This window comes from Balaenoptera musculus, chromosome 5 (genome assembly GCF_009873245.2).
Source record: "Balaenoptera musculus isolate JJ_BM4_2016_0621 chromosome 5, mBalMus1.pri.v3, whole genome shotgun sequence".
NCBI lineage: Eukaryota > Metazoa > Chordata > Mammalia > Artiodactyla > Balaenopteridae > Balaenoptera > Balaenoptera musculus.
Window position 1 is genome coordinate 117,834,172 of NC_045789.1, and position 16,939 is coordinate 117,851,110.

At 36.7% G+C, this 16,939-nt stretch overlaps 1 protein-coding gene across 3 annotated transcripts in view; it reads left to right on the plus strand.

Moving 5' to 3' along the window:
- Positions 1–16,939, plus strand: part of LOC118895162 (bifunctional heparan sulfate N-deacetylase/N-sulfotransferase 3) — a 141,186-nt gene that overhangs the window by 116,442 nt on the left and 7,805 nt on the right. For 2 of the 3 annotated variants that reach the window (XM_036851962.1, XM_036851963.1), the window contains exons 7-8: positions 10,202–10,384; positions 12,556–12,652. In XM_036851962.1, the coding sequence (XP_036707857.1) occupies positions 10,202–10,384; positions 12,556–12,652 (280 nt within the window). Of the gene's footprint in view, positions 1–10,201; positions 10,385–12,555; positions 12,653–16,689; positions 16,759–16,939 lie in introns of those variants that run through there. The other variant, XM_036851965.1, reaches the window with a different exon arrangement.

The following is a 16,939-nucleotide window of genomic DNA, read 5'->3' on the forward strand; positions in this document are numbered from 1 at the left end:
GCAGTTCTTTCAAAGTTCTGTCTGAGGCTTGCCTGATTGTAATGGTGATGGTGATGGTGATGGTGATGATGACGATGATATCCAGGCAAATATTTTTAGAATTTTCCTTTAAGTCACTATGAAAATGTTGACCTTAGTAGAAGATGGAATCTACACTTCAAATTTCATAACCTCATTAAATCTCCTTGTACCTGTTATGTGTAGTTCTGGGTAGCTGCTGCTGTGTGAAAGGGTTGACAGTTTCAGAAAGGAAACATTTTAAAACTCCAGTTCTTCTTAAGCTGATTTACCTAATTCCTCAGATAATTCACTTTTAGAAAATGTAACTCCTCATTACATAACAGTCTTACTTATAGATTTGTATCTATAAATAAGTTATTTTAAAGGACTTACAGCTTAAAGCAATAATAAGAAATTATAGACCAGATGTGGGGTTCCTAAAACAATTTTCTTTTAAATAGATGCTTGGTTTAGTTACAATCTTTTATGACCTCATCACCTTTTAGAAAACCTCTGTCATGGTATTGTTCTCACTACAGTTGAAAGAGGCCCTCCACCTGCCAGCAGCTTTGGCAGTAGGCGGCCTCTAGCTGTGCTGACTCATAAGGGTTTGGAATCCTTTCTATTTCTTCTCTTTACCCATCTCTTCAGAAACGCCCTTCTAGCTATCTTGCTTTTAATTAAGTTTCATTCGGCACCTTAGCTGACTCTTATATCTGGGTTGGTCTCCTTCAAAGCCCTGAAAGAACTGCTTCACTTCTGCTATCTTATGCCAAACATTTTATTCTTAAAATGTCTTTTTTTTAGTCAAAATAGTAAGCTGTGGCCTGTGTAGGCCCAGTCAAGCAAGCCCTGGTATTTTTCCTCTCACTGAAGGTATAGAGACCTCAGTGACTCGGTTAATACCTGGTGAGTGTTTATTCTTTAGTATTGTTCTTTCTTGTCCTCTGAGTCCTCAGTGTGTACATAAATTTCTGTACAAAATAGATGCTCCCAAAATCTGTCCGCATTTTACAAATCACTTTATTAGAGGGCCTGCCTTAAAATAAATAATTAAAAAGAAAATTTTTTATGTTTTTGAATATTCAGAAACTTGACAACAATTAGTTCCTAGCTTTTAAAAACCTAGCCTTTGGGGACTTTCCTGGTGGCGCAGTGGGTAAGAATCTGCCTGCCAATGCAGGGAACACGGGTTCGAGCCCTGGTCCAGGAAGATCCCACATGCCGCGGAGCAACTAAGCCCGTGCGCCACAGCTACTGAGTCTGCGCTCTAGAGCCCGCGAGCCACAACTAATGAGCCCTTGTGCCACAACTACTGAAGCCCGCGCGCCTAGAGCCCGTGCTCCGCAACAAGAGAAGCCACTGCAAGGAGAAGCCCGCGCACCGCAACAAAGAGTAGCCCCTGCTCGCCACGACTAGAGAAAGCCCGTGTGCAGCAACGAAGACCCAATGCAGCCAAAAATAAATAAAAATTAATCTTTAAAAAAAAAAACAAACTAGCTTTTCTCTACAAAATAAACATACTTCTTTGGCATGGTTATTTTTGCCCCCAGGGTGAATTCAGCTTTATGAGCAAACAGCTAATTGAAACCTCCTGATGATGAAGATGATGTTTGTGATTACCTAAATGCAATTCGTTCACATATGAGCCAAAATCAGATTTTCATGTGGGTCCATTAACTTGAAGGATTCTTTTTTTTTAATTGTCAGGTTTTTTTCCGTTAAATTAAACACCTTAAGGGAGGTTTAATTTCATCTCCTCTCTACATCTTCATTATGCTGTGGAGGCAGTGCTTTAAAACTAAGAAACAAAGTGTTTTCCACTAGGAAAAAAAAAAAAAGGTTTTCATTGCAAAATTGAATATAACCTTTGTACTACGTTGCTGCTTAAATAAGGATTTCTCTTAAGTAATCATTTTTAAATCTATCATAAGCTGTAACTATTCATTATCCTGTCACTTTGTAAGTCTAATAGAACAAGAACAGCTGTTGTCTAGTCTCTAAATAACTGCAACAGAGTCTTTCAGAGTAATGCAGAGACAATATCAGAACAGCACACCCAAGATACACAATGCAAAATTCACTGAAAATTGGTGGTCTGAGAGCTGTAAGCACTCTTGTGCGTGTAAACATTTGTTCAGCAGCTGAAGTAATGGCAATGCATTAAACCAATAGAATTACTTCCTCTGGCACCCAAAAGAAATGTTAAATCATTAGCTTGTAATAAAAGGGCTGAACTTGCAGTTCTGAATGTATAACCAGAAAAATTAAGTGAGAGACATAAATGTTATAAAAAAGACAAATGTTCCAAGCTAAATTGCTTTAAATTACATTGACCTCATCGCTGTACCTTTGAAACCTGTCCCTAATTGAGAGCAATTGATTTACCCTTCCAGCTCTCCTGTAAAGCCCATCAGATCCCACATTCAAAATGTTAAGGGTCCCTTGCCAAATTATTCTGCAATTGAGCTTTCCTTTGAGATTCTTAAATGATGACTCAGGCACAAGCCAGGTAGAAAAACGGCACTCAATGAATTTAAGTCTTAAAAATGAAAGTGACATTTTTTTTTTTACTTCCATTGGGCAAGGTCATAAAATTAATGAAAATGATTTTTAGCATAAAACAGTTGTAACAGCACAAAAATATGGAAGATATTAGCAACAAAGTGAGCTGTGAGTGAGACCACCGTGAAAAAAATTTCAAATGTCTCACCCACGTCCCAGATAAAATGATCAAAGTTTCTGGAAATAAGGAGAATTTGTGAGGAGGATTTTTGGAGAGAGCTGGGCTGTGCAGCGCGCATGATCCCCACCACTTTCTACCCAGAGGAGAGCAGGGGGTGAAGGACTGCCCTCCTGCTCATCTCAGCTCTGGCATGAGGGTCACCAGAACAGTCAGAGAGCTCTTGGTATGTGTTCTCAGAAGAGGGACATACTGGGCTGGTGTCTGCCTCATGACTCATAAAACTAAAGCATGACAGAGAGATTGGCTAAAATGGTCTTTGTCAAAAGAGGAGGGAGCCACATCTAAGAGTATGTGCCCTCTTTTCCAAAGTCAGATCAAAGGCCCCTAAATCTCAGGGCCCAGATGTAGAATTCTTAGTAGGAATGTTACCTGGGAATCTTTTTAAAAGGGCTCCTGACAAGGAACTGAGGAAGGCACTAGCCTTGTAAAGGAAATTGCATTGCTGGGGGCTAGGAGGAGTATCTCCAAAGATCTCAAATGGCTTTACACATATGCCATCTTTTGACACATTATCAATCACGTAATAATCCCTGTCTCCCTCTCCCTCCTTCATCTCCACGTCCCAAACACTAACGGATCCGAAGCCTCAGCCAGCAAGGTGAAGAATGAAATCGCCCACTGGAGAAGAATCAATCAGGCTCTCTTCCCAGCCTCTCTTGCAGATTCTCTCCTATACCAGGTCGCAGCTTAGAGACAGGAGAAGATTTAATATTGCAACAAGTTGGGAGTTTTATTTTCTGGACCAGGAGATTTAAACTACTAAATCAAGACTGTGTTAGCAACTTAAAGCTGCATGAGAGCACTCTGTTCACTGAAGAAACTAGGGAGGCCATGCTGCCTTCCCTAGCCTTCATCCAGGGATAAGGGGAGAACCGCCCACACTGAATAAACGTTAAAGGGACAGTGCAAAAAAAAGCGATGGGTTACTTTAATGATTATATCCCATGAATCTGAAGTGTTTAATGTATGAGTTACACAATGATTTTTAAGACTGCAGATGTTATATTTGTAGTTGCTCCCCTTTGACAAGGCATTTTCAATGGAATGGTGGGAACAAAAGCCAGATTACAAAGGACTAAAAAGTGAATGGAAATGAGGAGTAAAGACAGCACATATATGCTGCTCCTTTGAAGACCTTGGCTGGGAAGGACAGTGTCTAGAAAAGAAAAAAACTCGAGAGCCTAAGATGAGAGAGACTCAAGCATGTTTTCAGGCATTAGGGAAGGACCAGTAGAGAGGATTAAAAATAGAGGAAAACACAGGAATAAGTGATAGAATGAGATCTCTTGGGAGTTGAAAGTAGATGGGATAAAAAGCACTTGGAGATATATTAGTCTTGAAAACAAAATGGAACACCTCTGCCTGACACTGAAGGTGTCAGGAGGAATTTTTAGAAGACAAATATCTATGGAGATAGGGGTAGAAAGAGAGGGGTAGGAAGTTGAAAGAGTTCCTGCCTCATGACCGTTACTCCCCATTAATCATGGGGACAAACTAGGGAGATTAGGGAGAGTGGAGACTGAGCAAAAGGCCTCAGAGAAGAATGAGAGTTTGAAATAGCTGCTGAAGGAAACTGAAGAGCAAGGAGATAAAGAATGAATAAAAAGAATAGCCAGTAGTATGGAGGATTCCACTGAAATTGGGGACCCTGTGCTTACGTGACCTGAATAACTCCCGTTGTATATTTTTTTCTCTAGCTGTGCTGAAAAGTTCATATGTGGCTGTGAAGAAATTGAATGGAAAATTAATCCAAAGTCTCAGACCTGCAGAGCATTGAAAGCAAAAAGAAGGTTGAGAATCTGAGGGTGATAGCAAGAGAGAAGTTCAAATTATTGACCCTAGCTTGCCTAGTGGAGGAAGTGATCAGATGAACATTGACAGATGCAGAAAAAAATGAAGGGATTAAGAGACTAGAGGTATAGATAAGGTTGATGAGCTGCTGGAAGGAAGCTATAAATGAGAAATGATGTTCCTGCAAAACCATAGTAATATAACAACAAAAGCAATATTTATTAAGCAATTACTGTGTGTCAAGCAGTGCTTTAAATGTTTTGTTTTATTACATTTAATCATCAGAACAACCGTGCGAGGTAGTTACTATTATTCTACCCCTTTTTTTCCTTTTACTTAAGTAAATTAAAGTACTGAGAGTTTAAATAACTTGTTAATTCAGTATGTGGCAGAGCCCACTTTCTTAACCACCATGCAGGTCAAAGTTAAAGTCCTAAAGATATCGTTTATTTACAAAGGAAGGAAGTTTCACAAGAAACAGAAGGAAATGGGTGGTAAAAAAAAAATAAATGGAGACTGGGAGGGCAGAGTTCCGCGGAAAGAGTAGAGCAAACGGGGACAAAGTTGTAAGAGACAAGAATAAATCATTGAGGAGGCTCACAATTTGAATGGTGCTAAAGGATTACCAGAATGAATGGCACTGTAAAAACAATTGACCCTAGATTTCCCAACTTTTTAAGCAAGATTATTGGTGCCAACTCAAGGCACATACTATGTATCATAGGCAGCTCAGAGAATAAAGTTGAAAAAGGCCCCATGACAGCCCCCAAGGAACTTACAATCTAGACACAAATAAAACAAGCACTTTTTAAAAGCATAATACAAGTCAGAGTAAGAAAATGTCAGAAAGACTAAACTGTAATGCTCTGGCGCTCAAATTTTTTAAAGACTGCATTTGCCTAGAAAGATCCGAAAAGGTAGCTAGATGTGACCCTGTGGATACCTAGGACAGACAGAACTAGAAAAGTGAGGCAGTGTATTCTAGAGAGAAGAAACTGCATAAGCAAAGCATGGAGATAGGTGAGTATAGGGAACACTGGGGAGCAGTAAGCAAAGCAACTGACTGGTACCCGGAGCACAGATAAGATTGGAAAGGTAACCTGAGATCATGGTGTAATTTAGGATGACATCCTGAATTCTACTTAATTCACAAAGCAGTGAGGAACTATTAGATGGCTTGAACTGGGAAATTATAGAATTGGAGGTTCAGGCCCAATGCCTCATTAGAAGAGTCTTCTCAGAATTTTTAGCTTATTTTCCAGAAAGAGACAAACTCATGTAATGAAGTACCATCTTGACAGTGGTGAAACTCATATATTTTTCATGGTAATAAAACTTCCACAGTTGGATCACTACCCCATAAAAATAAACTGTTTTCCTTATTTTTTCCCCTAAAGAAGTTACAGTATGCTTGTCCTCTTCCAGACAATATTTTAAATGCTATGAAATAAAGTAAAAATGAACATGAAAAGCAGCCTATTAAGTAGAGAAGTTATAAGACAATATGTATCTGAAAGGTACATGAGGAAACAGAGAAGAATTTTGCTTTGGTAAAAAAACAACAACAACACAGGATTGAAGGGGATTTAGGAACCAATTGCGCATGTCTATACGGACCAGTTCTCTTTTTGGCAATCTTCTACGTGTCTCCACACGTATGTCAGCAGTGCAGAAGCCCTCCAAAGGCATAGCCAAGGGCACTTACCAAATTGTTCTTTGTGCCATGGTTAGCTCTAAGCCTAGAACATCAAAATATTCATAAACTTGACATGTTCTTTTTTTAAAATGTATTCAAAAGGATCACTACAGAAAAGCTGATGGCTTTTGGTGAACAAAATCTTTTCTATGGGAATAAACAATGGGTCTGGCCAGTTTTCCTCAAATCATATTCCAATGGCACCTGCATCTGGACAACGAGGGATGATTCTATAAAATGCAGGTACCAGGCCACCCTCCAGACCTAGAAAATCAGAATCTCTGAGTGTAAGACCTGGTGATCTGAACTTTTATAAACTTCCTAGGTGATTTATATATATGCTAAGGCTTTTGAACTTTTGGTCACCTGGAAGGATACCAAACAAAACAAAACAAAACAAAACTGGTTGGCTAAAGGACAGAGGTAGGAGGAAAAAGTTTTTTCACTGTAAACTCTTTTGTGTCTTTTGAATTCTAAATTTTTTCACAAAAAAGACTTAAAAAGAATGAGCATCGTATTTACATTGCACCCCTCCAGAACCAATCGGAGCATCTGGCAAATAGGATAAGAAAAATGTTTGTGGATTTTAACTAAGCAGCATGGTCATAAATGGCATAGTTTATAGTAAATATTATAAGTGACATACATTTTTTACACCCTAACTTCCTCTCCCCTCCCCCCTGACCTTCTCAAAACAAACAGAATAATTACTGCATTGTCAACTGCTTTTGCACCAGGACCCATGTTTTGCTCCTTATTCTTCTTGGTAGTGATTCTTCCATCTCCAATACCTGGAACTTATCAAAGGCTGGAAAGTATAGATAAAGCTTCCCACATCTTTCTCTTAGCCATACTTTTACAACTCGTATCTGTTTCCTTTCTCATAAATGCCAGTATATATGATATTTGGCATTTACCATTTGCCTTTTATAGAAAAAAAATCATAGATAAGTATCTTGTTATACAAATCTATGTTTATCGGGCTAGAATTTTTTTCAGCCGTTTATCAGATAAACTTTATGTCTTTGGCAGTTTCCAATGATTTGAGTTTTAAGCGGCTGATTAGTCTTTTGCGTAACAAGGAGAATTGCTTGCGGTTTGCTTACAGCAAAAAACTGTTATAGAAATGCAACTGTAACTTCTTTTGACATTTTCCTTCTCATTGGATTCTGCATGTATAGTAAAGATAACTTATTTTGACACATTCAATCCTTTTTTTTTAAAACAAAATAAAACCCCTTAGTTCTGAAACACTCTTAAAATTATAAAGGCATCTTCTTTAGGAAACGACTAATATCTACTTTCCCTGAAATGGCAACCTTGTCAAGCTGCTTCTTTGTTTCTTTCTATTCCATGCAGACATTGTTGTCAGGTGAGGAACTGCCAAGAAGTAAGGTGACACTATAGTTGTCATAGATCAGAACAGAAGAAGAAATACTATTTGGAAAGCAAGCTAATTTTTGACCAAAACCTTCTCCTTATATATCTGTTCCCACCTGTTCTGTTGCTTGCTGTGCATACCTTCCTAACAAAAATAATAAGAAAACTTGGAGAGGTGACATGTTCAGCAAAAGATATGTACAATGTTCCATGTGTAGAGAGACTATTGTGATTCACCCCCCAATAAAAGTTTAAAAAGAAATTGAAGTGTTTTATGTCCTGACCAATTATATATTCCTTTTATGGCCTTGTATTTCTTTAGGAGCACAAAACAAATCCCAGGCTTGAGTCCAAAGCCTAAAAGTGTCATGAGGTGATGTGCATTACAAAACCATCACTTTGAAGCAGTCCTTTTGCTTATGGTACACTTTGTATTATGTTAAAGTTGATATACAAAAATAGAATTGAAAACCTAGGAAAGTTTCCCTGGTCGGAGGTTAAGTAGCTTTTCTTTTACAGGATTAATTTCAACACCTTATAAGTATTACCTTAATTCTTGCCAATCAGGTTCAGTCTCAGCAAAAGCAATGTCATCAACCAGCTCATACTCACTTTGGGTCACTTCTGTTTTTATCAGAGAGAGAAGCATTTTTTACTTTCTACACTCATACAAGTAAAAAAGTGGCACTCTGCTTTAAATGTCACAGCATAAAATGCTTTCCAAGGTTGAAAAGTAAATTCAAAGGGAGGTCAAATGTATTAGTATCAGAAAGTCAAACAGTATCTCTAAGTTTTTCATTTTCTGTCCAATGCAGATATTAAAGTAAAATACAGACACAGATTTTTTGATAAATCTTTCAGAAAAATAAAACGATAAATTTGAATTAGTGGCTAACTAGGTTAACGTATTTTTTTTACATTGTATGAAAAAATTTAATAGAAAGGCACTTGAAATATCATTTTGCCATTGTTATTGGGCCACACTGAAAAATGTAGCATATTAAACAAATGATGAAAGACTGCTTCAAACGGTTATCAGGAAAGAACTTCCACATTTAAGTATGATTTTCTTAAATCTCTCAATAGACTACTGTTTTGATAAATTTTGGAGGAAACGAAGGAGGGGGTGAGAAAGGTCAAACAATTGAAGCTACTATAAAAAATAACCAGAAGGTTAGGTTTTAAAAGTCTCATTTTTCACAAATACCCCAAATGGTAAAAGTCTTACTTATCAATTCCATGACTGTATCAGTCTGCTGGTAGCTATTTAAAATCACCCTTAAAGTATTTTGTCTGTGAAAGTTCTAAGATTTAAAATATATTCAGACAGAGTGAACAGAAACACGATTAAATATTCTTGATCACACTTGAAGCTTTTCATGTTAAAGTCTGTGATTTGTTCTATATAATATAGGATATTACTGCTTCCTTTTACTCATAGTTGTAAGTAATTATATTTTTTCTGATTCTTCATATCAAAACTTTCTCATCTCTGCCACTTAACCTCAATAAATTTTCTTAAATACTTCTCTCAGCCAGTCTCTTAATGAATGAACCTATTATATTCATTATTATGATGATTATAATAACCATTATTACTATTCATTCATATGACGTTATATATTTTAGGAGCATACTATTATCCCATGAATTACTTTTATGATCTCTTTATAGCAGCATAAATGCCACAGTGGTTTTCATTGCCATTGAAAATCTCATGCAGAATTATTTCCATTTGTCAACACTAACCAACAAAAGCTATTTGCATTCACTTTAAGCAGTAGCTTTAAAAATGCCCATTGTACATTCCTGACCAATTTAATTAAACCTAAAGAATTCAAATTTATTTTATTATAAAAAGATCCCCATGTTTGCTATAATTTTTTTTTCAATGCGTGGATTCAATCTAGGACACCTGCTTCCATAGGAATAGTTTATCTAGCCAAGCACTGAAAACTTTTCTTAAAGGAGGTATTTAATATTGGAAATAGTAGACTCAATAAATATGGAAAAGGGTTTCAGAGTGTCATTGATGGAAAATAGTTGATAGTTCTTTTAGTAAAAATTCATTCACTAGTCTTTTGTCATTATGGCCTCTAATAAATACAAATCAGAGGATATTCAGTTAATGCTAATAATCACAATTCATTGATTATTTATATCCATTAATTCTACATACTATGTTACAAATCAGATTAAGTTGATTGAAATTACAAAATCTCAACCTCCTGCTGCCTCAAATTATGAATAGTTCACATATCATGAAGCCACTATGTGTGAACATCTAGGATGTGTTATTCAGCATCAGTCGAATTGCACCAACGTGGGTCTGTGGCAGTTGGACTCATTTTTTGTTATGAAATACATTAAAACCTTAGGAAAAAAATGCTCACCAAGTCTTGCTAATAACACATCCTCCAGAGTGCATTAATATAGAGTATTTGAGATATGTCCAAAATTCAAAAACGTTTCATGAACTGAAACCCTGTGCAAAGACTTCTTAAGAAAAACTAGCATTGCTGTGATTGCACTGCCCCCTAGGGTTAAAATAACTTGTGTTTACACTGAAGTTCATTTGCCTTTTTCAGATCAGCATTTTCATGACCCATTTGTCTAACTATGGGAATGACCGACTGGGATTATATACATTTGTCAATCTAGCCAACTTCGTGCAGAGCTGGACCAACTTGCGACTTCAGACTCTGCCTCCAGTGCAGCTGGCTCATAAATATTTTGAGCTCTTTCCTGATCAAAAAGACCCTCTCTGGCAGGTAAGATTGGGTCAATGATTGGTATTATTAATGAATCCCACAAACATATCTTGGAGTTTTATGAGGTAATCCAAATCTGAAAAGTGAAGGCATCCTGGGGAAAACATAACGTACATTTTGTGTGTTAGTAGATTTGAGAAACTTCATAGTGGGCCATATTCTCTGTTCCTGTGCCCATTAGAAACTATGGAATTCTGAAAGCTCAGTGAGAGGTTCAGTGGATATAATGTTTTGAATCAGGAGTGAGGGATCAATTTGCAGATTGCAATAGGCTGAAAGAGCAGAAGATGGTTTAGACGTGTGTTAGACAGGTAGCCAGCTGGTCAGCCTTGAGCACATCACCTCTCATGACTAAATGACATTACAGAGGTAGGTGAGAAGAGTTCAGAACTGACATCTCCTTCTGAACCACGAGGTACACCAGCAGCTGCAGAATATAGTCAGCTTTCAAAAGTATTATCGGGAATTACTTTGGACATGAGGAAAGTGTTTAGTGGCAAAATCACTGAGCTTCTTAAGAGAAAATGTCACATAAACATGGCATATTCAAACTGTTCCAGGCATGACCCAGATTTCAAAGCTTACACTCTCATGTGTCTAGAATTGCAAAAACATACTTCGAGCTTAGATTCCCCACACCATGATCTGGGGAAAGTAATAATCTTTAGCAAACAACTACATAGTGCTTATTACATGTCTGACTGGGTTCTTTACATATGTTCATTCATTTAATCCTCACAACTACCCTTTGAGGTAGGTATTTATTATTGCCATTTTACAGATGAAGAAACTGGGGCACAGAAAGGCTGAGACACTTAAGCAAGGTCATACAGCTGCTATGTGACAGAGTGGGAAAGAATTCCAGGCCACTGTGCTCTGAATCAATGTTCTAAATGAGAGTTACTGACAGAGCTGATGGTATAATAATAATGATCTTCAGAAGCAGAATTCAGTAAATTTCACAGATTGAAGTTACAGTAAGCTCTGCACTTATATTCTATTTATTTAGCTCTGAACTTGAGCTAATTACCTCCTGGGCACAAACAGATAACCCCAAGAAGAAACGTAACTACACATTTTAGTAGGTTAATGTTGGTGGTTATAAAATTATCACTGCATATTATTTTGCAGTTAAGACTTTAAAACACCCATCTTTTTATGTTAACCACTACAGAACATCACCAGGTGTTAGCCACTGGAAAGACATGAAACTTTCCTGCTAATTTAACACCTTATTTTTAAACTGAAATCATATTATTTCAGGTGAAACCACGTTTTTTTCTAGACCAACAGCCAAAAAGAATACCCTTACTTTAATCTTAAAATCTGTTGCTTATGCTAAATAAGCAGAAGGTTTATTTAACTGCACGTATCTATAGTGGTAATTGAATAGAAATAGAGTGTTGTCCTGTTTGCCTATTCCTGAATAATATTAAAAGGTGCCATTAATTCTTTTCGTAATATGCACTTAGAGGTTAAAATTAAGGATGTTCTAGATACATCTTGCACAGTGGGTTTGGTTTAACTACTATAGACCAAAAGCAGATTCCCTAAGGTAGTAATTCACCCTCATTTTACCCTTTCACTGAAATTTAGTGCTTTTTAGTATCACAGTCTGTAAAGTTATAGTTTTAGACATACATTTACTGACCTTTGAAGGCAGCTGAAAGGAATCTGCTGTCTCTTTAAATATTATTACAGCCAGATCTATCTCTCTTTGAAGCATAGCAGGAAAGCTCAAAGTTACTTAGAATAAAAGTCTGACACCTTAAATTTCAGTTACTTATTGAATGCTGAGAGTGTATCTTCTTTTAGGTTAGCGCAAGCACAGTCTCTGCCCAACAAGCTCATTATTTTAAAACTTAAACCACACACCCACAATTAAGACATAGAACTGCCAATAGCAGAAAAAATATTAAACCTGCAGTGCTATGAGGCTGTTTTCCCATAATGGAAATGTCTCCCCTCCCTCACCTCCTCAGTAGACACTCAACTTCAGTATGGAAAGGAGTTATTTGAAATCTTCCATGATGCCACTTCAAGACTTTCACTAAAAGAAGGAGACACATAGCCTTGTTTCCTGGGATATCTTTTCAAGGACAGAAGTTGAAAAACTCTAGCACACAATGGGCACCCACAAAAATACAACTCTATTTTCTTCTCCTGTTTAGAATCCTTGTGATGACAAACGCCACAGAGACATTTGGTCTAAAGAAAAAACCTGTGATCGCTTACCAAAATTCTTGGTAATAGGGCCCCAGAAAACTGGTGAGAAATTTTTATGTTATAATTAACCAAACAGTGTAAAAATCCTGATGAGAAGACAGTGAATTCATGTCACAATGACTTCTCAAACTGCCTATAAATACTGATGAATGAATAACATTTTATTCTCCGACGTAATCTTTGTTTAGCTCAATAATGTGTTTTTTAAAGTAAAAAGGATGAAAATACATGTCACACAGTTTGAATATCCAGCAGTCAATTTGGTGGCAAAAGTTATGTTTTTTCCAAAGACCTTAATTGAAAAGTGGTGTTATTAACATTTCTAAAATCAAAACTAATCACATGTTTGGAGAGTGACTGACAGGATTTCATCAAAAGTCAAGATGGACACATGTAAGTACCTTTAACTCTTCTGGAAATTTAGCCTCTTCCTGCCATCTTCCTGATATAGTTTATTTCTAGACTATTTCTTGCAGAAATGACTATTTTCTAAAAGTCTATAAAAGATGTTTGACAAGCAGAATTCCTAGACGTAAACAAAACTTTGTGCTAAGAAAGATATTTATTCATACCCAGGAGAAATCTTTGGCGCTTTTTCTTAAATTGGTGTGCAATTTTTTCCCTTAAACTTCCTGTCTCTGTAAGAATCAGTATTAAAATGAAGCCCGGTGGAAGCTTTAAAATGCCGGACATTCAAGCTGTATCCTGCATGATAAATTATTTGGGGCTTTTCATTTCTAGCTTCACCGAAAACAGCCATTTCAACCCTTCCTAAAGGGAATACATTCCCTTTCCTCATTTCTCTAGAAATAACTGGGGAGAATTCTACGTAATGCACACAGTAAGTTTAGCCTATTCGTTTTCTCTTAGTCCCATTTACAAATATCAATCTGAAAACAATAATAAATATGACAAATAGTTCTCTTATCCTTATTTATTTCACTTGTCCTTATCTATTTAAAGTCAAGAAGCAACTAGAAAGACATTTAAAGTCTCTTTAGCGAACTCCCACTGTCATCACATAGCTTTGTCATTAACAATCACATCTCTCTGAAGCTTGGAAGATCAAGTTTGCCTCAGAAAGCCCTGCAGGATATGCTTCCTCTTGTGTTGTGCTAGATGTGCAGACATTTTAATATCATAGTTAGATGACAGAATTACTTGTCATCTTTAACTCATCTGGGTTTCCAAATGTTTATGTTACAATTTGTAGATGACATTTACCTTTGGAAGGGGATTTTTATCTCCTTTTTATAGAAATTGAATTTTTTCCCAGTTTTATAGAGGTATAATTTACACACAGTAAAATTCACCCATTTTAAATGCACAGTTTGATGAATTTTAGAAATTGTACACAGTGGTATAACCACTACAACATTAAAGATTTAGAACACTTCTGTCTCCCTAAAAAGTTTCTCCATGTCTTTTTCTTCTGAGTCCTTGTAGGATTTTTTTTTTTTAATTCAAACAGCAAGTCACAAAAATTATAATCATCCTCATCAGTTCACTCAGTCCCATGTAATTAATTTTTTTTTCATCTTGATCTTTTGTTAGCACTTTTATGAATTCATCAGTTTTCCATCAGAGTTCTGAAAATGCTTATTCATTCAGTTCAGCAGTATAGTCAGTTACCAGAAACCTGTACTTGTCAGAGTCTTTTCCATGATCTCCATGTCTTTTTCTCCCCAATCCTCAGCCACAGCCACTTTCCACCACTATAGTTTTGCCTTTTCTAGAATATCACATAAATGGAATCATAAAATATGTAATCTTTTGTGTTGAACTTCTTTCACTTGCATATTGCTTTTGAGATTCATCCATATTGTTGTATATATTGATATTTTATGAGATTTTTTTTTTTTTAAACTTTGGGTTTATTTTATTTATTTTTATTTATTTATTTATGGCTGTGTTGGGTCTTCGTTTCTGTGCGAGGGTTTTCTCTAGTTGTGGCAAGTGGGGGCCACTCTTCATCGTGGTGCGCGGGCCTCTCACTATCGCGGCCTCTCTTGTTGCGGAGCACAGGCTCCAGACGCGCAGGCTCAGTAATTGTGGCTCACGGGCCTAGTTGCTCCGCGGCATGTGGGATTCTCCCAGACCAGGGCTCAAACCCGTGTGCCCTGCATTGGCAGGCAGATTCTCAACCACTGCGCCACCAGGGAAGCCCAATGAGATTATTTTTTTAAATGGACAAACATATCTTCTTATATCAGTTCCATAAAAATTAATTAGCTTCATTTTTATCTGCAGTTTTGCCAAAAGTATTTTTCTGAATAATTCTGCACGGATGTATAGTCATCTGGATATTCAAATATTTTTAGTGTTGAAACTAACAAAAATATAAAAACTGAAGCTTTTTTTGAACATGTGTGTCTATGATTATGCAGTTGAGATACACACACACACACACACACACACACACACACACACAGAGAGGACAGTTTATTCAGACCCAAGAATATGAGTAGATAAAGATAGAATTCAAACACCACAACTTAATTTTTTGACCACTGATAAATTACAGTATGCCTTTTACTGACTATGCAAATGATTAGATCGTATTCATTTTTTGTTTGTCTTATTAATGCTCATCATGCTATTAAAAGCAAATAACATGATTTAATACAATTCTTAAAAATAAAATTCAGAAAAGAATGTTATCAGTTGATCTGAGAATGGAATTAATCTATTTTCTTTTTTCACATTGTAATAGCTATTCTTTCTGTCTTTACAAATACTATATTCTTTTCAATTTTTAAAAAATGCATTACTGAACTCTATCTCAATAAAATTATTTTTAAAAATACCTTACTAATATTTAGATATGGAGCTATTTAGGTACTTTCACTTAGATTATCTCACTTGACCCTCATAGAGCCCTGATAGCTAAGTATTTTCTTCCCCACTACACAGATAAGAAAACTAAGACTCAGGTTAGATATTTTTGTTCAAGTTCACACAGCTGGTAAGTGCTGGAAATAAAACTCTTGATCCTAGAAGTTATCGGACTCTAAAGATCATGCTCTAGGACTTCCCTGGTGGCCCAGTGGTTAAGAATCCGCCTGCCAATGCAGGGGACACGGGTTCAATCCCTGGTCTGGGAAGATCCCACATGCCGCGGAGCAACTAAGCCTGTGCGCCACAACTACTGAGCCTGCGCTCTAGAGCCCACGTGCCACAACTACTGAAGCCCGCACGCCTAGAGCCCGTGCTCTGCAACAAGAGAGAAGCCACCACGATGAGAAGCCCGCGCACTGCAACGAAGAGTAGCCCCCGCTTGCGGCAACTAAAGAAAGCCTGAGCACAGCAACGAAGACCCAACGCAGCCAAAAATTTAAAAATAAATAAATTTATTAAATAAATAAATAAATAAAGATCATGCTCTAGAAAGCTTTACTATGGATTTCAAGTAATGGAACATTTTTTTTCCCAATAAGTTTTAGATTTTGTCCCATATTTCTTCTAAGTCAGTGATTCTTAAAGTGTGCTAAATTAGAAACTCTGGGATAGAGCCCAGCTCTCTGTTTTAATAGCCTCCAGGTAAATCTGATGCATGCTAAAGTTTGAGAAGCACTGTTTTAAGTCAAGTTTGTGAAGAACATTTTTACCTCGTATATCGTAGGTTATCTGTGATTGTAGATAAAATATTCATTGTTTGGCTCAGGTATAATCTAGGAACACTGCCTCTTCCAATTCATTGTTTTAGGGAATATCGCTGTTGACAGTTATTTTAACAAATCTATATGAGTACCTGTGATGTGCCATTCTCTTCCCAAAAATGCAAATTTTGTCATGTCACTAACAAAGGGCACCAATTTTTTTTCAAATTTAGCAATTTAAACAATTTTGGCACTACTTTTTATAGGTATGTAAGTGCATTCAAACTTAAACTGGTTAAAAAGTTTAAATTCTGTCTCAAATTAATAAGCTTTCATAGGCCTCGGGAAGAACTTTATAGGGAAACCCAAGTATTAATCTGATAATGTAACATCTCATATTAAATAATGATAGCTTTCATTTATACGGTACTTTATTAATATCAAAATATCTTCAGATACAATGTGTCTTTTTGTCCTCAGGAAAGCCTAGGAAATAATCAAGGCAGGAGATTTTCCACTAATAAGTCAAGACAAAGAAGCTAAAAGCCAAAGACACAGACCAAGTCAGTGACTGAACTGAGGTCAAAAGCCAGTTCTCCCAGTTCCTGCAACAGGCCTTTTCTCACATCACACTGTCCTCATTTTTTAGAATTTGCTTCTTTTAAGATGCTGGTTATCTATTCAATTTAATTCAAGGAGTACTTATATGTGTCTGTTTGGATCATTGAAA